This window comes from Rhinatrema bivittatum, chromosome 14, assembly GCF_901001135.1.
Source record: "Rhinatrema bivittatum chromosome 14, aRhiBiv1.1, whole genome shotgun sequence".
Classification (NCBI taxonomy): domain Eukaryota; kingdom Metazoa; phylum Chordata; class Amphibia; order Gymnophiona; family Rhinatrematidae; genus Rhinatrema; species Rhinatrema bivittatum.
Genome location: NC_042628.1, coordinates 78,797,169 through 78,822,286, shown reverse-complemented (window position 1 = coordinate 78,822,286; position 25,118 = coordinate 78,797,169). Strand labels below are relative to the sequence as shown.

The window sequence follows — 25,118 nt, the reverse complement described above, 5'->3', positions numbered from 1 at the left end:
GCTCAACATTGTTTCTCTCAGGACTCATTTACGTCACCCAGACATTTGCTTTCACTTTCATCACCAGAGAGATATTTTATCCAAGAATGGGGAGAGTAATTTTCAACCAAGCCCTGTGGATAGCCTGAATTTTCCAAGCAGAAAATCAGAGCTAGAAATCCACGTTTGCAATGGTGCAGCTGTTCGTTTGTCCGGGGCTTAGCTGGCAACCCTACTCTTAGGCGTCTTGCCTCGGTACTCACTGAGCAATGCTCTCTTTCCTAGGTCCTCTATTCTCCAAATTTGCATGCAATAACCATTCTACTATAATATATGCCTTCTGAAACACGTATTAAATTATAAAACATGAGTGAATATATTTCCGAGATAATAATGTGCCATGGTTTTGGATAAACATGGTGGGCAGTTTGAGAAATAGTTTCACTTCCAATCATACCTATCCTTTCTCAGCTATCTTTCACTATCCCCTCTCCCAGTTTGACTTCCCTGTTAAAATGTAATTTCCAAGCTTAACCTGTTTATTGTAAACCGACATGATGTCCACAACTAATGCCGGTATATAAAAATGTTTAAATAAATAAAATGTTTAAATAATACCCTTCATCAGCATGGAGTCATGTTCTTTCAAATCGATTAACTTATTATTGAATTGCACTACCATGTTAATACGGGCTGTTTTCTGCTGATTTAGTGCACTTGTTGTATACATATGCAATAGATGAGCATTGAGAAGATTCATTATTAGAGCTGGCTGCAGGCGCAGATAAAGTGACTTTATGAAGGCCTACGCACAGAGAAGCGAAAGCTGGGATTCCAGCTGACTGAAAGGAAGGTAAAGCAACATGTCCAATGTCACAGAAAGTGTCAGTGGCAGAGCTGAAGATGGAAATTTAGGAACTTAGGATCCCTGACATGAATCTATAATCTATAGACTACACCACTTTCTCTGTGGGCAAAGGCTGCTCATAGGGGGATGAAGGCGTTCTGCACTCCTTAATTCTCATTCCTGCAGACTGGCATGCAGCTCCATCGGAAAACGTTTGTCGCCCCCTACACAGTGCCAGTGTTATAAAGGCAGTGGTCAGAGTAGCTCCCAGGCTTGGTTTTGGCACGACATTCTTAGAAAGATCCTGCTGAGGACATTCTTTAGTAAGGATCCATTTGTGAGTTGTCATGGATTGGGCATTTGCAACACAACTATCAGGGCATTCAAAGCTGCACCAAACTCATTCACATTTCTGGTGGCTTGACTGTTGGGCAGCATGAAGTCATCTTTGGTATCATCATTGAAATTGCTACAGGAACCAGCCACTTTACCCTTGTAGGAGCTGGGGATTGCAACAACCACATAATACCAGGTGTCTTAAAGGACTTTCAGGCCAAAGTCCGCCTGCAGGATGATATTGTTGTCTTCCTGGCTGATCCGTACTTTTCTATCATGGATAATCACTGGCAGGTTGACAATTTCTCCATCAATCTAAAGTAAGACAGATGCACAAGAATCCTTTCAAATTTCACTGGACCACCTGAATCAGCATCTTCTTATTTGCTCTTAGGTTCCTTAAAATCCCTCTCAATAAGAAAAATTAGATTATTTCACTATATCAAGAGACAAACAGATACTTTATGGGCTTGATTTTCAAAGTGACTTACATGCATAAGTCTATGTTTTATATGCAAAAGTGGCATTTTTAAACTCTATTAGGGTGTTGGCCATTTTGCATGTACTTTTACCTGCACTAGGAAGAGAATTATGGGGGGGGGGGGGGGGGGGTAGCAGGGAAAGCATTTACATGAATATTTTCTGTTTTGAAAGAATGCACATAAATATACATGGGGAAAGTTACACCTGCTGAGGAGCAGATATAACTTTCTGCACGTATGTATACCAAGAAAACCCGCAAATTTTCAAAGCTTGAACCTTCAAAACCTCTTCAGATGTCCCCATATGGTCTCAAAAGTTTATGTATCACATTTTTGGATAACTCATTTAGCGATCAAATCAAAGGTTTCACAGCATGAAAGGAATACACTGTATCATGCTAGCTTCCCAGTTAAGAGGTATCTTTACTGGAGTCACAAATGTTTATTGAAAACAGAATGGAATGCATGATTTTTCCCAGTTTCAAGAAGTTGACTCTCATCCATTTGATCTTTCAGTTTGGACAAAGCATTGTGTCATCGGAATGCAAGCAGAGATGTACCTGCACCGCTGTTGGTATTATGTGCGAGATAACGTTCTGTCAGGATGACGAGACCTGCATGCTGAAAGAAGGAGTATACGGCTGCTTCAAGAAGGAAGGTCAATGCACCCTAACCAAATAAACTCAGTTCATGACTTTTGATGGCATCTCTGGGAAAGTGGCAACCAGTGGACTCTTTGAGATGGCGACCAATGGCGGCAGTAGCCCCTGTGACATAGTAAGGGCGAAGGGCCGTCGGCTGCCAGTAATCAAAATGGCGTCGACGGCCCTTCGCCCTTACTATGTCACAGGGGCTGCCGCCGCCATTGGTCGACCCCAGTGACACAGTGAGGGCAAAGGGCCGTCGGCGCCATTTTGACTACTGGCAGCGGACAGCCCAAGTCCAGGAGATGGCTTCTGGACCCCCGCTGGACCACCAGGGACTTTTGGCAGGTCTTGGGGGGGGGGGTCAGGAGGGTGGGGGGTTGTAGTAAATTAATTTTGGAGGTCTTGGGGGGCATCAGAGGGTGGGGGGTTTTGTTAGATTTTTTACTTTTTTATTAAAGATTTGTCTGCGAGCCCTGGGCCCCGGCTGGACCACCAGGGACTTTTGGCAGGTCCTGGGGGGGTCAGGAGGGTGGGGGGTTGTAGTAAAATAATTTGGTAGGTCTTGGGGGAGTCAGCAGGGTGGGGGGTTGTAGTTAGTATGGCTCTCACGGAAGTTTATTTTAAAATATGTGGCATTCATGGCTCTCAGCCAAAAAGGTTCCCGACCCCTGATATAGATTCTACTGAGCATTTAATCTCTTATATGATCTTTATCCTGTTGTCTTCTTCCTGCCTTAGTCTTTTGATGCCATTCCTCTTGCTGTGTTGTTCTACACCTACAATTTATGGTTTAAATTGCCAGTGCTGCTGCTGCTCCAAGTCTCTCTTTGGACCTTTCAGTATTTCTACCTCTGCTCCAGCTGAGTTCTAGGTTCTTTTCAGATTTCCCTATGGTATTTGTGACAATCGAATGCTTTACATGGACCTTACTGAGTTATGTTTAATGGTTTCATGCCCTCTTGGACTATTCTCAATCCTTCCCTCACCGTTCTTACTATTGGTCTTATCCTGAAATTAGCCTTTGATGGATTATACCACAGAAAATGGAAGACCAACCCCAAGCCTGAACCCCTTGCCCCTTTCCCAAATGATGCCAAATGAAAACTATAGCAGGTGTTCTCCAGGGATTTCCTCTCACTTCTCCCTCCCCAGGGTCAGTAATGTTCCCATCTGCTAGCTTCTTGATGGTTCGATTAGTTTCTTGCCCTATATATTATATGCAGGTATGAAGTCTGATTTGCACATCAGGAGCACCACCGGCCTCCTGAAAGATTTCCTCTAACTTCTTCCTACCCAAGGATAGTAAGTTCCCCATCTCCCTGCTTCTAGATATCTCAGTTACTCTTTTGTGCTGTATAGATGCAGGTCTGAAATCCAATTTGTACATCATGATCAAAATAAACCTCCTACCCAGGGCTTTTGTACCAATTTGGTTGGTGCACTTGGCACCTCATTTGAAGCCTTGGGATGTTCCTACCACTGTCAATGGCTGACCTGCACCTCTAATGGTGCTTTGGGGTCTTCATGAGACATTTTGTGCTGATTTAACCCTGTCTCAGTGCCTTGGCATTTTTCTGCCACCTTTGCTGCTTTAGTTCCTCTTCATGGTACCTTGGGATGTTCTTGCCGTTTTTGATACCATTTTACCCCTACGATGCTTTGGGCTATTCATGAGACTTTTCACGCTCTTAGACACAGTCTTGGAGTGCTCCTCTCACGTCTGATGATATCTACCCATACATTTTATTAGAACTGATTAGAAAATCCCAATTTTGAAGACCTCATTGACATTAATGAGAAACAAATGAACAAATAGAATGAATAATTACAAAGACATTTTTTATCTGAAACAAACCAAATGAATGATTATGGCCTATGAAATGAATAAAGAAACCAAAATGAAAACTTTTCCTCTGCAAATCACTGCTATTGCTGGATGGTCATACTATTGCTTTTTACCTTCTCTTTTTCACACCTGCTTTTCTAAACATTTTATTCTAGGTAAACCTGTGCCTTCCTGCAACACAGTGAGGTGCAGAAAGAAGGAGACATGTAAGATGGTGAATGGTCAGCCGGTGTGTGTGCCAGAATCACAAGCAGTCTGCTGGGCCTGGGGTGACCCCCACTACCACACCTTCGATGGCAAGAATTTTGATTTCCAGGGCACCTGCACCTACACCATCGCCAAGAACTGTGGGAATGATGCCACACTTCCAGATTTCAACATAGTAGCCAAGAATGAGAACCGGGGTACCACTAAGGTTTCTTATACCAGTTTTGTGACAGTCCACATCTATGGATACACCATCTCGTTAGTGAGATTTGAAAACGGTCTAGTACGGGTAAGGTTAAAAAAATTTGGTTCTTTTGTATTTTGAATTATAATTTCTGCATTTCTAACGTGTCCTTAGAAAGGTCACACCATTACCTTATATGGAAGAGATGTGCCTTCATATCAGTTGAATGCCTGGTTAGCAACCTAATTCAGTGTTATCATGAGATTTTGGTCCAGGCCTTGCTTTCTAGCTTTTGTCTTAATGCATTTTATAGGACAATGAGAGTCAATGAAGTCGATGAGTGTTAGAAAACCAGGCTGGACTATAATTGCAATGATGACTCAATTCATCTAAATTTGGGAGTATTCATCTAAATTTGTGGAAAGGTATTTGTTAACTTCAGCAAACAGGGGCAGATTGTAGGAAAATATCAGCCCAGGGGATTTTTTCAGAACAGGCCCACGGGTTGTATGTCTGATAATCTTGTGTGCTTTCTATGCAACGCATGCTTCAACAGTTCTCAAAAGCATGCCAAGCTGACCCTTGAGAGGCACATCATGTTTCCTGGTGCCAACATATCTCTAATGTAAATCACATACTTTCTAAATAACTTTAAGAAGCATATCAATAACATAATAAAAGAAGGATTCTAGAAGCTTCAAGTAGTAAAGAGGATCAAACCCCTCCTACACCCTCAAGACTATCGTATAGCATTACAAGCTAGGGGTGTGCATTCGTTTTGAACTTAAATGTAAAACGCAACTTTTTTTTTTTTTTTAACTTAAAAAAGTGATGAGGCGAAAACGATCGGATTTCCAACTTATTCAACATAGCTATGTTGAATAAGTTGGAAATCGCGATTGTTGATCCTAAATAAAAATTTAAACCCCTCACCCTCCTTAATCCCCCCCCAAGACTTACCAAAACTCCCTGGTGGTACAGCAGGGAGTCAGGACGCCATTTCTGAACTCCTTTGCGAGGAGCACGTGACGTCGGCGTCACGTGATTCCCCACGCGATCGCTCCGGGGGACCCTCGTTGCACCCAAAAGGAACTTTTGGCCAGCTTGGGGGGGTCAGGAGGCCCCCCCAAGCTGGCCAAAAGTTCCTTTTGGGTGCAACATATGGACATAGACTCAACTTATGGAATTCTCCATATGTCCATATTGACCGCAAATGGGACCCCCTTTTCGACTTATGGACTTATGAACATAAACTTTTGCTCTGCACATCCCTATTACAAGCCCTTTTGTTTTCCAAACTAGATTGGTGAAAATGTGGGGAGCCGTTGCCAGACCAAAGGGAAGGGCTCGGAAATGAAAATGTTGCCCCAGTACCATGAAATGAAGGAACATTTGATGGTACGGTTGAATAGGAATGTGCATATTCGCCTCCGTGAGGTCCAGGGAGGCCAAGAACTGTCCCGTGAGTACTGCGGTCACTACCGTGCACAGGGTTTCCATGCCGAAGCACGGAACTCGCAGGAATCAATTTACCTTCTGCAAGTCAAGTATGGGGCAAAATGTACCTTCCTTTTTCGGAAACACAAAGTATACAGAGTACCGCCTCTGTCCCCGTTCCTGAGGCAGCACGAGAACAATGGCCTCCAGGGTGAGGAAACGCTCTAGGGTCCCCAACACCTCCTACCGCTTGCTGCAAGAGGTGACATGGGACTCCATGAAGGCATCCCTGATGGTCTACCGGCTTCCACTATTAAACCACTTCAACTTCTACAAAATGCTGCAGCAAGGTCACTCAACAACAGCAAAAGATCTGACCACATTACTCCAATTCTCAAGGAGCTACATTGGTTACCGATCCCCTAAAGAGTTCAATATAAAGCTTTATTCCTCATCCATAAAGCATTATATAACAACAAAATGGAATGGATGGATGTAGTACTTCATTTCCAAATTTCACAGAGAAATCTATGCTCCACTAACACTGTGTTATGTTTTGTAAGGTTTGGGTGGACCCTTGGACACTGTGGCAGCTGACCATGCCCACGGGGGAAAGTCCCGTGAGGGGCTACAGGTCAGGCTCAGCTCTGGACACACAAACACAGATTATATCTTTATTTAGACAGTTTGTGAAGCCACCAGAGGTGGCGATAGTGAGTAGAAGATGGAGCCCGGCTGGTCTAGTATTCCTCAGGGCGCTGGAACGGAGGCAGGCCCTCGAGGAGCGAGTACCTGGTTCAAGGGAAACAGCTCTGAGGAGTAGATGGTAGTAGTACTCACAGATGGTGTCTGTAGTGAATTCTTTCAAGTAGAAGAGGAGATGGACACAGGCAGCGAGTCAGGGAACATGGGCCCTCGAGGAGCGAGTACCTGTTCCTGAGAGTGACCTGAAAGAAGCAGAGAGGCTCCCGAGGAACGGGTACCTCGTTATCAGAAAAGAGTCCAATAGAAGTTGGAGGCAGAGTAGCTGGGTACGGAAAGCAAATCCCATCCGTAGGAAATCCCTTGCTAACTCAACAGCTAGGAATAAACAGTAGGCTTAAATATCCGGGCAGTGTGACATCATCACAGGGGACGCCCCTGAGGTTCACGCCATAGAGGAAATAAAAATGAGGGCCACGTAGCGCGCACGTCTAAGGTACCTGAGGAGCATGGCAGGAGGCAGCGCCCAAGCCGGTCCGGGGACGCCGGAGAAGATGGCAGGCAGACGCCGTGGCAGCCAGACATTCACAAGGAGCAGGAGAAATCACAGAAAAAGAAAGGTAGGTGGGGTGAAGTCGTCGGGCAGCGATGGTTGCAACAGTACCACCCTTCAAAGGGTGGTCTCCTCTGCAGGTAGCAGGCTTTGGTTTCCAAGGATATGAGAGATGGAACTGATGGAGCTTCTCTTTGTCAAGGATATTTTCCAGAGGATCCCAAGAATTTTCTTTGGGGCCGAAACCTTCCCATGAAAGAAGGTATTCCCAAGTCTTGCTTCATCTTCGGACATCAAGGACGGCTACGACCTTGTATTCTAGGTCATCTTCTGCATTGATGGGAGATGGTTCCTGAGACTTGGAAGAGAACTCACTGAGAATGAGTGGTTTCAGAAGTGAAACATGAAAAGTGTTGTGGATGTTCAATCCAGGTGGTAGCTTCAGACTGTAAGTGATGTTGCCAAGATGTCAGAGGATTGGAAATGGTCCACCGTAGCGAGGAGCAAATCGAGTGGAGGGTAACTTCAGTCTAATGTGCTTAGTGGAAATCCAGACTTTGTCTCCAGGTTGAAAGATAGGCACTTTTGAATGGTGAGCGTTATAACATCTTTTGGCTCGATCACTCGCTTTGAGTAGCATTTTTTCGTCTGAATCCATAATTGATGGATATCATCAGCAGTGGATTGAGCTGCTGGGGACGTCACTGAGAGCTTCAGTGGAAGTGGCGGAGATGGTAACCATCCATATACCACTTCAAAAGGTGTTGATCCAGTGGATGTTGCTGGATGAGAATTATTGGCGAATTCAGTCCATGGTAACAGTTCGGCCCCGTTATTCTGACGGCAACTCACATAGGCCCCCACACCGACGTCAGAGGTGTTGACCTCCATGATGAATGGCTTGTTGGGTCTGGATGACACAGACTTGGTTCGAAAAGGCAATCTTTAAGTTCTTGAACGTGGAAATGGCCTCCGCAGGCCATTTAGAAGCATTGGCCCCCTTCCGGGTCATTGCCGTTAAGGGCACAGTTAAAGAAGAATAATTCTTTATGAAGCTTCTATAATAATTGGTGAACCCCAAAAATCGTCTCAGGGCCTTTAGGCTGGTAGGTTGGGACCAATTTTAAATACTCTCTAATTTTTGGGGATCCATTTGGAAGCCATCTTTAGACACAATGTAGCCAAGAAAAGGCACAGAGTCCTTATGGAATTCGCACTTGGATAGCTTGGCGTAGAGCCTATGTTCTCGTAGTCTTCGTAGTACTTGTTTGACATCCTCTAGATGGGTAGACAAGTCCTGAGAAAATATCAGGATATCATCTAGGTACACCATGACTCTTGTACAACAGGTCCCGCAAGATGTCATTCATCATATTCTGGAACACGGCAGGTGCGTTGCACAGGCCGAAGGGCATTAGTAAGTACTCAAAATGACCATCTCAAGTGTTGAAGGCTGTTTTCCATTCATCACAACTGCGAATGCGAACTAAGTTGTAGGCCCCCTTCAGGTTAAGTTTCGAGAATATTTTGGCACCTTGAAGCTGGTCGAACAGCTCTGAGATTAAAGGCAGGGGGTATCGGTCTTCGATCGTGATCTCATTCAGACCTCGATAGGAATACAAGGATGCAAGGTACTGTCCTTCTTCCTCACGAAGAAGAAACCTTCGCCGGCTGGAGACTTTGATGGTCTAATGAATCCCTTCTGTAAATTTTCCTCGATGTACTCGGACATAGGCTTATTCTCTATAGCAGAGAGTGGATAGACACATTCTTTAGGAGGTTCAGTGTTAGGTTTCAGCCTTATGGCACAGTCATAAGATCTGTGTGGAGGAAGGATGTCAGCAGCTTCTTTGGAGACACATCACTGAATGATGCGTATTGAGGCGGCAGTCCTGGCATCACTGGAGTTGTAAGCATGCAGAGGATAGGAGAAATCTCCTTAAGGCACTTGCCATGACAACCTGGGCCCCAGTGGGAGAGTACACTGGTTCCAGTCGAATTGAGGCTGATGCGACTGCAACCAAGGTAACCCCAGAACGATAGGGTGCATAGTCTTCTCTAGAGATGAGACGACTGAGGGGGGATATGATAGAGGTGTTTAAAATCATGAGAGGTCTAGAACGGGTAGATGTGAATCGGTTATTTACTCTTTCGGATAGTAGAAAGACTAGGGGGCACTCCATGAAGTTAGCATAGGGCTAAAACTAATCGGAGAAAGTTCTTTTTTACTCAACACACAATTAAACTCTGGAATTTATTGCCAGAGAATGTGGTTCGTGCAGTTAGTATAGCTGTGTTTAAAAAAGGATTGGATAAGTTCTTGGAGTAGAAGTCCATTACCTGCTATTAAGTTCACTTAGAGAATAGCCACTGCCATTACAATGGTTACATAGAATAGACTTAGTTTTTGGGTACTTGCCAGGTTCTTATGGCCTGGATTGGCCACTGTTGGAAACAGGATGCTGGGCTTGATGGACCCTTGGTCTGACCAAGTATGGCATTTTCTTATGTTCTTATGTTCTTATGTACTCACTATGAAGGGCTTCGGTGTGAAGGGTTATCGGTTCGGTTTGCGAGGTCACATCACCCAGCAAAGGCTCTCCATGGATAGATGATATGAGCAGTGGAACTTCCAAAGTGACGAGGGGAATCCTCAAATGTTTCACTAGGCGTCGAAGTATAAAATTGCCTCCTGCCCCTGAATCCACCAGGGCAAGAGTTTGAACTTTTGTTGGTCCGCAGATCAGGGAGAATGGGAGAGAGAGCAGAGGAGAGGTCATGGTAAGGCCTAAGAACAGTCCTCCCGCAGGACTTAGGCCTGTCCATTTCCCGGAAGAGTTGGGCAACTTGGGACATCGTGACCAGTCTGTCCACAGTACATACACAGGCCATGCCTCTTCCGAAGTCTTCTCTCTTTTGAAGTCAGGTCACTGCGACCAAGTTGCATCGGTTCTTCTCCACTAGCAACAGGTATTATTGGGACTATCTGGAGAGCAGGTTTAGCACGAACCTCCTTCTGAACCGGTCTAGTGGTAGGCTTGAGTTCTTTCACCTTATCATGGAGCTGGTGGTCAATTCTAGTAGCCAAAGCCACTAGTTCATCCAGCGAGTCAGGTGTCTCACTAGCGGCCAGCTCATTTTTCAAGTGAGTATCCAGACCTCTGAAGAAGAGGGTTTTCAGGCATTTGGAATCCCAGTATAGTTCCGTAGCAAGAGTCAAACTCTATTGCAAAATCAACCAGTGGTCGGTTGCCTTGCTTCAGGTTCACCACTGTAGAACCAGCAACAGTCACTCGAGCAGGATCGTCAAAAACAGACTTAAATCCAAAAATCCGTCAATATCCTGCAGAATTGAATCCTTATGTTCACACAGCATTGAGGCCCAAGACAAGGCCCTTCCATCAAGAGAAGATAGCATATAAGTAGTCTTGGTGTAGGCCGTGGGGAAGCGAGAAGGCTGTAATGCAAAATGCATGCAGTACTGATTTAGAAAACCTCTAGTCCTTTTGAATCTCTCCAGAGAAACGAACTGGAGCAGCCAGAGGTACAGTAGTCTTTATAGTTACTTCAGGTAACTGACCTTCATTACTGGAAGCAGCGCCTTGATTCTTCTGTGCGTGTAGCTGATGGAACGCAAAAGTGAGTTTCCCCAATGCGTCTTGTTGTTCAGCAATGCGCAAGGCCAGGCCCAGAATGGCCTGCAGAGAATTGAGCTGTGCCGGATCCATGGAGTTAGCAATCTATTATGTTTTGTAAGGTTTGGGTGGACCCTTGGAGACTGTGGTAGCTGAACACGCCCACGGGGGGAAGTCCCGTGAGGGGCCACAGGTCAGGCTCAGCTCTGGACACACAAACACAGATTATATCTTTATTTAGACAGTTTGTGAAGCCACCAGAGGTGGCGGCAGTGAATAGAAGATGGAGCCTGGCTGGGCTAGTATTCCTCAGGGTGCTGGAATGGAGGCAGGCCCTCGAGGAGCGAGTACCTGGTTCCAGGGAAACAGCTCTGAGGAGTAGATGGTAGTAGTACTCACAGATGGTGTCTGTAGTGAATTCTTTCAAGTAGAAGAGGAGATGGACACAGGCAGCGAGTCAGGGAACATGGGCCCTCGAGGAGCGAGTATCGGTTCCTGATAGCGACCTGAAAGAAGCAGAGAGGTCCACATGGAGCGGGTACCCCGTTAGCAGAAAAGAGTCCAATAGAAGTTGGAGGCAGAGTAGATGGGTACGGAGAGCGAATCCCATCCTTAGGAAATCCCTTGCTAACTCAATGGCTAGCAATAAACAGTAGGCTTAAATATCCAGGCAGTGTGACGTCATCACAGGGGGATGCCCCTGAGGTTCGCGCCATAGAAGAAATAAGAATGAGGGCTGCGCGGCGCGCACTCCCTAAGGTCCCTGAGGAGCATGGCGGGAGGCAGCGCCCAAGCCGGTCCAGGGATATGGCGGGCAGACGCCATGGCAGCCAGACGTCCACAAGAAGCAGGAAGATTCGCAGAAAAAGAAAGGTAGGCGGAGTGAAGCCATCGGGCAGCAACACACTGGTCTTCTCACTACTCTTTCCCCAAAATTAGCCCACCTCAACTCAACTAGAGAGTGCGCTTTCTTAATAGCCGGACTACTGCTATGGAACACCCTTCCCAGTGACCTAAGACTTGAGCAGACATCACAAACTTTCAAAAAAAAGAAACAAAACATGGCTGTTTAAAAAGGCATTCACAACATAATGAGAAAAATGACCACTCAACTCTCCCATACCCACCACTATCTCTTCCACAATATATCCAATCTCAAATCCATCCCAATCTGTCTAATGCACTCCTACATCAATCCTATATTAAATTACACAGAATACCTCTCTTCTACACACCTAAAAGCACATAAGATAAACCTCCCTCTCAAATCTTTTCATTACCTAATTTATTTGCTTCTTCTATTTTTCTTTCTTTCCCTTATCTATTAATTAAATATCCCTCCCTTTGTTTTACTTTCTCATTTACCACTTTCTATTCCAATGTAACTTTTTTCTGTTTTTCTTTATCAACTCTTATATGTAAACCAATGTGATGACATATGTTGAATGTCGGTATATAAAAACAATAAATAAAATAAAATAAAATTCAATAAAGACCGATGATCAGGTACCAATAAAACAGATATATAGAAGGGTTTCACCACACATGTACGATGAATTTAAATGGCATGTACATGATCTGGCAGTCCAAATAATTCTACAAAAGAATAACAGTCCATGGGCCTCACCTGCTGTTATTATTAAGAAAAGGATGGCTCTATACACTTTTGCAGTTATTATCGGAAGCTAAATCAGATCATAATCGGAGATGCCTATCCTTTCCCATGGATCAATGAAACCCTAGATGCCCTACGTCAAGCCACATGGTTCTCTTCCCTGGATTTGACATCCGGATACTTCTAGGTGGCAATGGACCCACAAGATCAGGCAAAGACAGTGATGACCACTCCTTTCAGACAGTTGAGTGGCCTCAAATGCCATTTGGCTTGACTAATGCTCCTACGATATTTCAGAGGTTGATGGAACTCACCTGAATGACTGTATGTTTAATATACTTCTTCTCTACCTAGATGATATCCTTGTATTCACCAAAAACGTTGAGAACTATTTAGATCACAGACCAGGTCTTCTAATGATTGACAAAAACAGAACTGAAATTAAAATCTACTAAATGCAAACTTTTATGTCAGGAAGTGAATTATTTAGGCTACATAGTTTCTAAGGAAGGAATAGCTTAGACACGTCCAAAACTATTGCTCTGAATACTTGGCCAGAATCCCAGTGTGTAAAAGATATCTGGCAATTCCTAGGCTTTGCCTGTTATAAAATTTCCTGCCTAATACATGGGTAAACATGGTCTCAAATGTCCTGTATGCATGGACATTTACCCAGACTCAGCAGAGGAATTCCCGGGGGGCGGGGTTGGGGAGGGGTTTGCATTTACATACATACTTTTGCATATTTCAAAAGATGTTTACATTTTCATGAAAAATTTCAGCATTCAAATTAGCAATTTTGGTGGACTCATTTTCAAAGCAGCAATGTGCATGTAAGTTGGCTTATCTTGTGTGTATTTGTGCCAACGTTTTATACAGACTGTTACCAAATTACCCCTTTCAGTGAATAACAGTTATATTGGATACCTGATATCTATAATAATGATAATGGTAATGTTTGGGGGATAAAAAAAAGATACTAGTAAAGATATTTGCAGTGGCAAAGGATTAAAATGCTGTTCATAACAAAATAATGGCTATGTGCAATGCATGCAAGTTTTCATGCAGTCTATCAACTTTGTGACACTACAGAAGCTGACAATGGCCATTGGTATGTTCTTCTTCTTGTAGGTGGACAATCAGTTCTTGCGTTTGCCTATCACTTTGAATGGCGGGAAACTCCAACTTTACCAGACAGGGGACTCTCTTCTCATCCAGACTGACTTCACTCTGAAAGTGTACTTTGACTGGTACTTCCACTTAAAACTGGAGATATCCAGCAGCTACTTTGAGAGTATCTGCGGCATGTGTGGCAACTACAACGGGAACCCTAATGACGATTTTATGACTCCACAGAGGGTGGCAGCTCCCGATGCTATTGATTTTGGAAAAAGCTGGAAGGTAGAAGATGGTGACAGGTTTTGCTGGCACAACTGCGATGGAGAATGCCAAACGTGCAGCCAGGATTTGCAGAAGAAGTATGAGAACGAGCTCCTCTGTGGCTTGATCACCAAGCAGGTGGATGGTCCTTTCAGGCAGTGCCATCCTGTGATTGACCCCAAAATCTACCTGGATAACTGTGTGTACGACATGTGCATGACTGATGGCTACAAGCAAAGCCTGTGCCAGGCTTTGAAGACATATGGGGAAGCCTGCCAGAGGAAGAACATTACCATCTATGAATGGAGGAAAACAGCTGGATGCCGTGAGTAAAGCATTAAATATAGTGTATAATAGCAGGCATTTTACATGAGAAAATGACTCAGTGACTCAGGCATAAGAACATAAGAAATTGCCATGCTGGGTCAGACAAAGGGTCCATCAAGCCCAGCATCCTGTTTCCAACAGTGGCCAATCCAGGCCACAAGAACCTGGCAATTATCCATACACTAAAAAGATCCCATGCTACTGATGTAATTAATAGCAGTGGCTATTCCCTAAGTAAACTTGATTAATAGCCATTAATCGACTTCTCCTCCAAGAACTTATCCAAACCTTTTTTGAACTCAGCTACACTAACTGCACTAACCGCATCCTCTGGCAACAAATTCCAGAGCTTTATTGTGCGTTGAGAGAAAAAGAATTTTCTCAGATTAGTCCTAAGTGTGCTACTTGCTAACTTCATGGAATGCCCCCTAGTCCTTCTATTATTCGAAAGTGTAAATAACCGAGTCACATCTACTCGTTCAAGACATCTCATGATCTTAAAGACCTCTATCATATCCCCCCTCAGCCATCTCTTCTCCAAGCTGAACAGCCCTAATCTCTTCAGCCTTTCCTCATAGGGAAGCTGTTCCATCCCCTTTATCATTTTGGTTGCCCTTCTCTGTACCTTCTCCATCGCAACTATATCTTTTTGAGATGCGGTGACCAGAATTGTACACAGTATTCAAGGTGTGTTCTCACCATGGAGCGATATAGAGGCATTATGACATTTTCCGTTTTATTAACCATTCACTTCCTAATAATTCCTAACATTCTATTTGCTTTTTTGACTGCTGCAGCACACTGAGCTGACGATTTTAAAGTATTATCCACTATGATGCCTAAATCATTTTCCTGGGTGGTAGCTCCTAATATGGAACCTAACATCATGTTACTACAGCATAGGTTATTTTTTCCCAATATGCAACACCTTGCACTTGTCCACATTAAATTTCATCTGCCATTTGGAAGCCCAATCTTCCAGTCTTGCAAGGTCCTCCTGTAATGTATCACAGTCTGCTTGTGATTTAACTACTCTGAATAATTTTGTATCATCCGCAAATTTAATAACTTCACTCATCGTATTCCTTTCCAGATCATTTATATATATATTGAAAAGCACCGATCCAAGTACAGATCCCTGAGGCACTCCACTGTTTACCCTTTTCCATTGAGAAAATTGTCCATTTAATCCTACTCTGTTTCCTGTCTTTTAACCAGTTTGTAATCCACGAAAGGACATCGCCTCCTATCCCATGACTTTTTAGTTTTCGTAGAAGCCTCTCATGAGGGACTTTGTCAAACGCCTTCTGAAAATCCAAATACACTACATCTACCCGTTCACCTTTATCCACGTTTATTAACCCCTTCCAAAAAATGAAGCAGATTTGTTACGTAAGACTTCCCTTGGGTAAATCCATGTTGACTGTGTTCCATTAAATCATGTCTTTCTATATGCTCTACGATTTTGATCTTGAGAATAGTTTCCACTATTTTTCCAGGCACTGAAGTTAGGCTCACTGGTCTATAGTTACCCGGATCGCCCCGGAGCCTTTTTTAAATATTGGGGTTACATTGGCCAGAAAGGACCATGGTCCACATCAGAGGAGTAGGCAACAGTCCAGCAGCACCCTATGTACATCTTTTAACATGCATGCTGCCTTTTGCTGGCTCCAAATTTATGCCTTAAGCAAAATCTGCACTATTTCAGAATTCCATAAAATAAAAGCTTTGTGGAAATTTTGCAGATTTTTTTCGCACAATTTTCAGTGACTCATTTTAAGGAGGGATTTGTTTGGCAAGAGTCTTAAATTTGGTTCATACACAAAAGCGATGGAGACATACAAAATGGTTAGAAGTTTGAAAATGTGTTCGTCTGAGTCTTAAATCTGGTCTTAGCATTTATTATAATCATCCCCTTCTCTTTTACCTCCTTCTCCTTACCACTTTGCTGTAACTTTTCAAGTAGGTTTGTGCTTCCATGAATCAATAGGGAGGCACTTTCATTTGAAACAAAATATGAAATCCAGTTTGTTATTTCCCTGTACGTACCAGGATCAGTCCAGACTGCTGGGTTATGCCTCCCTTCCAGCAGATGGAGTCAGAGAAACAAACCAAAAGGACACTCCCTATATAACCTGCTGTGCCACCTGCAATCCCTCAGTATATCTCTGACTCCAGCAGATGAAAGAGAGACATAACCTGTGGTCCTGGTCCTCGCTCTATTACTCCCTATCTGGGGTACCAGGTTTGATTTTTTTTTTTTTGGGGGGGGGGGGGGGGGATGGCTCCTCTCAGAGTTTCACCGCCAACATAACTCCCCAATGAAGACGAGCCGGCCCATTCCTCCGTCCCGAGGCTAGGGGGACGGCTGTCCTGGTTTCGCGAGGAATGGGCCAAAATCATGTCGGACCAATGGGTACTAGATATTATAAATCACGATTATGCTTTGGATTTTGCTCGGCCTCTTTGGGATTTGTTTCTTGTGTTTCCCGGCGGGGTGCCAGCAAAAAGTCAGTTGATTCTTCAAACTCTGACTCGGTTGAAGGCCCTAGGAGTGATTGTTCTAGTTCCACCATGGGAATGTCAAACCGGTCGATACTCCATTTACTTCGTGGTTCCAAAAAAGGAAGGCACGTTCCGACCTATCTTAGATCTAAAGGAGGTCAGCAAGGTTTTACGAGTCCCTTGGTTTCATATAGCGACGTTAAGGTCCGTCATAGCGGCCGTGCACAGAGGCGAATATTTGGTCTCTTTGGATCTGATGGAAGCTTACCTTCATATAGAAATTCAAGAGCACCATCAGAGATTTCCTGAGGTTCATGGTGCTGGGAGAGCACTACCAGCTTTGTGCTCTTCCGTTTGGACTCGCGACGGCTCCCCGAGTATTCACCAAGGTGATGGTAGTGGTCACGGCCTGCCTCCGATGAGAGGGGATCCTAGTGTACCTGTAGCTGGATGACTGGCTCATTCGGGCGAAATCAGCAGATCTTTGCAAGGAGGCGGTTCAGTCGGTCATACGCCGTCTACACTCGCTAGGCTGGGTGGTCAATTATGCCAATAGCCAGCAGGTCTCATCTCAAATCTTGGAGTTTCTGGGCGCTTGTTTCGACACATCGGCGGGCAAAGTCTCCCTGCCTCAGTTAATTTCTTTTAAAAAGGTACCAAAAGCCAACTCCGGCCTAAATATTTTTAAAAATATTCCTGAGTTCTCTTCCCTCTTCTCTAACTCTGTGCCTACTCTCTATGATCTTATCCCTTCTTCTGTATCTTCATAGACTGGGGTGATCTCCACTTGGTCTTGTCTCGATTTATAGTAACCATAGTAATGATGGCAGACAAAGACTAAATGGTCCATTCAGTCTGCCCAGCAATTTGCTTATGGTATCAACTGCTGCTCTGTGCAGGTTACCCCCATGAGTCCTGTTAAGGATAGTAACTGCCACTCTAGGCAAGTTACCCCTATGTGGAAATGTTACACCACCCCCTTTCTTCATTTCCAATCTCAAGCCTTTAGGGATCCGCAGTGTTTGTCCCATGCCCTTTTGAATTAATTTACTGTTCTTGTCTTCACCACCTCTTCTGGGAAGGCATTCCTATCTATTATTTTTTAGATATGGTCACCAAGAACCTGTACAAGGGCATTTTCACTTCCCTTTTCCTGATAGTTATTCCTCTATGCAACCCAACATCATTCTGGCTTTAGCTAACCCCTTGTCACATTGCTTCGTTGCCTTCAGATCAACAGTCACAATCACCCAACGTCCCTCTCCTGGTCTGTGCACAATAGTCTTTCACCCTCCATCACATATAGCTCTTTTAGATTTCCGCATCCCAGGTATATGACTCTGCATTTCTTGGCACTGAATCCCAGCTGCCAAATCTTCGACCTCTCTTCAAGCTCTCTTAAATCAATTTTCATTCTCTGTACTCCTTCAGGCATGTCCATTCTGATGCATATCTTGGTATCATCCGCAAAAAAGGCAACTTTTCCTTCTAATCCCTCCACAATGTTGCTAACGAAGACATTGAACAGAACCAGTCTCAAAAACAATCCTTCAGGCACTCCACATAACACCATTCTCTCATCAGAGTATGTTCCGTTTACCATTACATGTTGTCAAAAACAAACTTTGAAATGTTTGTATGCTAATGCCAGAAGTCTAAGAAGTAAGATGGGAGGGAAATTTATAAATCTTAAGTTCAAGTGTCTCGAGTGGTTTTCCAAGTGTTCCAGCCTGCATGATACAGCGCTGAACTCTTTCACCATCTTGGCCTTATATTCCTGATTCCTCACCAACTCTGCTTCCAGTGTCTCCATTCGCGGCTTTAATTCTTCTATCTGTACATCACGTGAGTCTATCTTCTGAGCAAAAATATCCATTTTATCATTAATTTCACTCACAACGTTCCCTAATGTAGTCACTAGGTCCCATATAGCATCCAGCGTGATTGTAGCTGGCTTTAACGGCATTTGGAAGCGGGGACGCTGGATAAACTCACCCACTTTCAGCACAGGTGAAATTCCAGCCAGCAAGTTCCTCCCAGCTCCAGCAACTGATCTCTCCGAAGCTTCCTCCTCTTTCTCCCGGGTAGGTGTTGACTCGGGGGGGAGGGGGGGGAGACCGGGGCCAGACGCTCTGTCCCTGGTGTTTCCTGCTCTTCAGAGCTCTGTATCGGAGTCACAGTTGCTCCATCTCTCTGGCATCCTTTCGTCGGGTCTGCCTGAGTCACTTCGGAGCTCAGTGACTCAACTGCCTGAGAGAGGTCAGGGAGAGCTGCTATCACGGGCTTACGAGGATCCGGGGGGCTGAGCGTGATTTCCCCCAGCGAGACAAGCGCTCCACCGCTTGTTCCAGCAGCAGGGGTTTCACCTCCCGTTTGAAGCTTGTTCACAGGTGCGTAAGATGTTATCAGCCGCTGAGTCGTTAGCTCTGGGTCCGAAGGAAAGACACGGAGCTTTCCCTTCCTTTTTGCAGGCATTGTTACCAAAAATCTTATTGCAGAAATAGGAGCTCAGCGTTCACACAACCTGTTCACGCCGCCATCTTGCATGGACTATAAATTTCCCTGATTGTGGGAGAACTTCCCTATGTTTCATTGAGAAAATATTTCTGAGGTTTTGAAATTTCAGGAGGGAGAAATCCCTTCAGTTAATAAGCTTTTTTATTTACCAGTTTCTGCTAAAAACCGTGAAATTTCTCAAAGTATTGCTGCCAAAGTGAACCTTACACAATTTTTAGAAGACTCAACTTCTGAATTTTATGAATGTGCTACGTTAATGGTATCATTTATTACTGAGAGGGATGTCAGTGAAACTATGAAAAGATACTTTAAGAATATGGCAGTGCCCTTTAGGGGTACACAGATTCGTATATATCCAGATTTTGCCCCAGTAACACAGGAGAAGAGAGGAGAATTTTTAGTACTAAGAGACCAAGTAGTCTCTTTGGGGTTTTCATTTGTGTTAAAATACCCCTGTAAGTGCGTAATTAAGTCTTCAACAGAATGCTTTATTTTCTTCTATCCGGAACAATTAAAATCTTTCCTTAATGCTAGGAGGGTAGTTAAAACTCCCTCTAATAATTAGCACTAGAGTGGATCATGCAGTAATAAGCTCTTGTGACACGTTAAAGCCCTATGTTAAGGATGTTTCTGCTTTATTAGTCTCCAATTATTTTTCAGCCCTCAGGTCAAAGTTTCTTTAAGGGGAAATGCAATTGTTCTGTAATAAGATGAATGTGAAATTGTTTTCTTCTTTCCTTATTTTTCTTGTTAAGTACTGAACTTGCATATCCATTTTCTTTTAGTAAGATGATGTCTTGCTGTAATGTTAAATTAGAAAAATAAAATTAAAAAAAAAGAAGTAAGATGGGAGAATTAGAATGTATAGCAGTGAATGATGACATAGACTTAATTGGCATCTCAGAGACATGGTGGAAAGAGGATAACCAATGGGACAGTGCTGTACCGGGGTGCAAATTATATCGCAATGACAGAGAGGAGCACCTGGGAGGCGGTGTGGCGCTTTATATCCGGGATGGCATAGAGTCCAACATGATAAACATCCTGCATGAGACTAAATACAAAATTGAATCTTTATGGGTAGAAATCCCTTGTGTGTCGGGGAAGACTATAGTGATAGGGGTATACTACCGTCCACCTGGTCAAGATGGTGAGACGGACAGTGAAATGCTAAGAGAAATTAGGGAAGCTAACCAAATTGGTAGTGCAGTAATAATGGGAGACTTCAATTACCCCAATATTGACTGGGTAAATGTATCATCGGGTCACGCTAGAGAGATAACTTTCCTGGATGGAATAAATGATAGCTTTATGGAGCAATTGGTTCATGAACCGACGAGAGAGGGAGCAATTTTAGATCTAATTCTCAGTGGAGCACAGGACTTGGTGAGAGAGGTAACTGTGATGGGGCCTCTTGGCAATAGTGATCATAATATGATCAAATTTGATTTAATGACTGGAAGAGGAACAGTGTGCAAATCCAAGGCTCTCGTGCTAAACTTTCAAAAGGGAAACTTTCATAAAATGAGAAAAATTATTAGAAAAAAACTGAAAGGAGCAGCTACAAAAGTAAAAAATGTCCAAGAGGCGTGGTCATTGTTAAAAAATACCATTCTAGAAGCACAGTCCAGATGTATTCCACACATTAAGAAAGGTGGAAAGAAGGCAAAATGATTACCGGCATGGTTAAAAGGGGAGGTGAAAGAAGCTATTTTAGCCAAAAGATCTTCATTCAAAAATTGGAAGAAGGATCCATCAGAAGAAAATAGGATAAAGCATAAATATTGGCAAGTTAAATGTAAGAGATTGATAAGACAGGCTAAGAGAGAATTTGAAAAGAAGTTGTCTGTAGAGGCAAAAACACAGTAAAAACTTTTTTAAATATATCCGAAGCAGGAAGCCTGTGAGGGAGTCAGTTGGACCGTTAGATGATCGAGGGGTTAAAGGGGCACTTAGAGAAGATAAGGCCATCGTGGAAAGATTAAATGATTTCTTTGCTTCGGTGTTTACTGAAGAGGATGTTGGGGAGGTACCCGTAATGGAGAAGGTTTTCATGGGTAATGATTCAGATGGACTGAATCAAATCACGGTGAACCTAGAAGATGTGGTAGACCTGATTGACAATCTGAAGAGTAGTAAATCATCTCTCAGCAGTGACCTGGCCCATATTTCCATTTCATCATCTTTCTGCACACATTGCTCCTTGTGTCCTTTCAGTTGTACTCGACCACCTTGGGTCTTCCTCCTTTTACTAATATATCTGAAAACTGTTTTGTCACCTCACTTTACCTCTTTCGCAATCTTTTATTCCACTTGTCCTTTTGCTTTCCTTGTTTCTCTCAGTTTCACCAGATGCCATTCTTTTTGCCTTTATTTTATTAGCCAACTGCTTTGAGAATCAGATCGGTTCCTTTTTCCTCTTCTCTTGAATACTTTTCTTACAGAGATTTGTAGCTTTTGAAATAGTTCCTTTTAATTTGGTCCAATAATACAAAATGGCACTGGTAAAAAAAAAACAGTGCACACCACAATGAATTAGGGATAGAAGAATGAATTCAAAATTCCTGTACTTTAATTTCTTCAAGCATTTTAAATGTATGATTACTTGCTGCACAAGGCAAAGACTAAATGGTAGCTTGTCAGTCATATAAAATTGTGTCTTCCTTTTTCTCCACTCAGATATGCTATTCTAATGCAGTCTGAAGGCATAATCCGCCCAAAGAAACGCGGCGAAAACAGACAAAAAAACCCCGCGAACCGCGCCAAGTCCCGCCCTACACCAGAAGCCAGCCAACCAGCTACAGCCCGGATGGGCTTCAAATCTATGCCCTGTTAGGCGTCACGCGCCGAAGGAGCGCGAAAAAGGGGCCTGCCCCTTTGAGCGCCCCTTCGAGCAGCCCTTCAGACAGTCCAGCAGATCGCCGCTAATGTGCATGTACGGCAGACTTTGAATCAACAAGACTGTAAGTGGCATGTTTCTTTATTATCTCTCCTGCTATTAAGGAGACCTAGGTAACCCGCACGACTAGCCATTTACTAGGCTAGTGACACAGCACTGCCACATTGCTCAACATACGCAAGTAGATCTCACCCTACACAACCCAGTCGTCATTGCTAATTAGCAAATGATCTGAAGAAGATAGGAAGTGACTATAAAATTAGACATTTATCTGACCTAAAATACTATACCTCGCATTCAGCAAGCAACCACTCAGCGCACAACCAGCAAACAATCACCCAGCGCTCAACCAGCAACCAGCAAACAATCACCCAGCGCTCAACCAGCAAACAATCACCCAGGGCTCAACCAGCAACCAGCAAACAATCACCCAGCGCTCAACCAGCAAACAAGCACCCAGCGCTCAACCAGCAAACAAACACCCAGGGCTCAACCAGCAAACAAACACCCAGCGCTCAACCAGCAAACAACCACTCAGCGCTCAACCAGCAAACAACCACCCAGCGCTCAACCAGCAAACAAACACCCAGGGCTCAACCAGCAAACAATCACCCAGCGCTCAACCAGCAAACAACCTCTCAGCGCTCAACCAGCAAGCAAACACCCAGCACTCAACCAGCAAACAAACACCCAGCGCTCAACCAGCAAACAACCACCCAACACTCAACCAGCAAACAATCACCCAGCACTCAATCAGCTAGTACAATTACATATTTCAAACATCAGCATGATTGTGTCCCACATTCCAGTACTAAAATACTCGAACTTCACCTCCACTATTACGAGATCGAAGACAGTCAATTCATGCTACAGTTCTCTCATTCCCATCATGACTTCTCCATTGACACAAATAATGGGTCTAATGACATTCTCCATTCTCCTTTTGAACACACAATCTCTTCTAAAAAAAGCCATTCTACTAGGAGATATCATGACAGACGAGTCTCCTGACATTTGTGCCATTACAGAGACATGGCTTAAAAGCACAGACGTCTCAATAATTAACCAACTACCTACAGAGTCATATGACTTATTCTCTATACCAAGATCCAAAAAGAAAGGAGGGGGACTTCTATTAGCAGCAAAGAAGTCTTTTAAACTCACACTACAACCATGCCATCCACCCCACAAAATAGAAATTGGCCTTTTTAAATCAAAGAGCCTCCAGATCTGTTTAATTTATGCTCCCCCGGGCATATTAGAAAAAACCCATCCTCCCTTACTGAATATATTACGAAATATATCAACATTAATACACCCACCATTATACTAGGTGACCTCAACCTGCACTTCGACCGCACCCCCCTTACCTCAGCATGTGAAGCAACACTATCTTCTTTGAATGCAATGGGATTTAAACAAGAGGTTACAGGCCCAACTCATAAAGCAGGCCATACTCTAGATGTAATTTTCACGAACACTCTAATAATATCAGACCCTCCTCAATGCACTCCCATACCATGGTCAGACCACTTCAGAGTTGACACTAGATGTACCGTGAGCAATAATATACCCCAAACATACCCTAAAAACAAAACCATTGAATTCAGGAAGAAATGCCAAATGGAAGACATTATAGAAGCTATAACGGATGAGAGCAACAAATTAGATCTCTCGAACACCAACTCAGCATGTATGACCTGGCATCAAATCACCAGTGACATCGCCAATCGTCTTTGTCCGCTTATAACTAAAGAGATCAACTCTGAGAAGAAAAACAAGAAACCTTGGTACACCACTGACCTCAGAAAGATGAAACATGAGCTTCGTAAAATGGAGAAAAGATGGATCAAAAACCACGACTCGTCTCAGCAACAAAAATTCAAATCCCTACTCAACAAGTACCGTAAATCAACCGATGAAGCAATAAAAAAACTATTACTCAACCAAAATTCATCAATACCAGTTTAATCCACGTGCCCTTTTTCAATACGTGTCTAATCTAATCTCCCCCTTAACGAACATCGACCCCGATATTGAGACCAAAAATAAATGTGAGAAATTAGCCACCTATTTCCAGGACAAGATATCAAATATCATGGCTCGCTTTTCATCTCCAGATCAACCAACAACTCCAGCACTAACAAACCCCCAAAATGATTCACCCACACTCACAAATTTTGAATTATCTACTGTATCGGAGATTGAAGCAATTCTAAGAAGAATTAAACCAGCATTACACCCTGTGGATATTATGCCAACAAAAATGCTCCTGGCTATCCCTACTAGAATAGCCCCGGCGATCACCAACATCATTAACACATCTATAACAGAGGGAGTCTTTCCCACACAACTCAAACATGCCATTATTAAGCCTACCCTTAAAAAAGCAGACCTGGATCCTTCTGAACCTGCGAATTATCGACCAGTATCGAACCTCCCACTATTATCAAAAATACTAGAAAAGGTCATAAACAAACAACTAACTGACTATCTAGAGGAAAATCATTTACTCTTCCCTTCGCAATATGGATTTAGGAAGAACCATAGCACTGAAACACTACTAGTGTCCCTTTCAGACTCCATTCTAAAATCCCTGGATACTGGTAACTCTTATATTCTGGCCCTACTTGATATCTCCGCAGCATTTGACATGGTGAACCACAACACACTCCTCTCTCTTCTTTCACAAATTGGAATCACATGCACTGCCCTATCCTGGATACAATCATTCCTGAAAGATAGAACTTACAGCGTCAAAGTGGGGCACCATTCGTCAAAACCGAGAAATCTGTCACAAGGTGTCCCTCAAGGATCCGCCCTTTCCTCAACGCTTTTCAATGTTTATCTATCTCCACTCTGTAAACTACTAAAGAAATTGGATCTCCGTCATTTCATATACGCCGATGACGTACAGATCATTATACCAATCAAGGATTCACTTGCCAAGGCCATGGAAACTTGGGAATCAGCACTTACTGAAATAAAAAATCTACTTATGGAAAACTTTCTTGCAATCA

At 43.5% G+C, this 25,118-nt stretch overlaps 1 protein-coding gene across 1 annotated transcript in view; it reads left to right on the top strand.

The window, feature by feature from the left end:
- Positions 1-25,118, top strand: part of LOC115075644 (IgGFc-binding protein-like) — a 126,483-nt gene that overhangs the window by 43,700 nt on the left and 57,665 nt on the right. The window contains exons 8-11 of the mRNA XM_029576218.1: positions 2,161-2,302; positions 4,293-4,633; positions 5,831-5,926; positions 13,602-14,175. Of these exons, the coding sequence (XP_029432078.1) occupies positions 2,161-2,302; positions 4,293-4,633; positions 5,831-5,926; positions 13,602-14,175 (1,153 nt within the window). The remainder of the gene's footprint in view (positions 1-2,160; positions 2,303-4,292; positions 4,634-5,830; positions 5,927-13,601; positions 14,176-25,118) is intronic.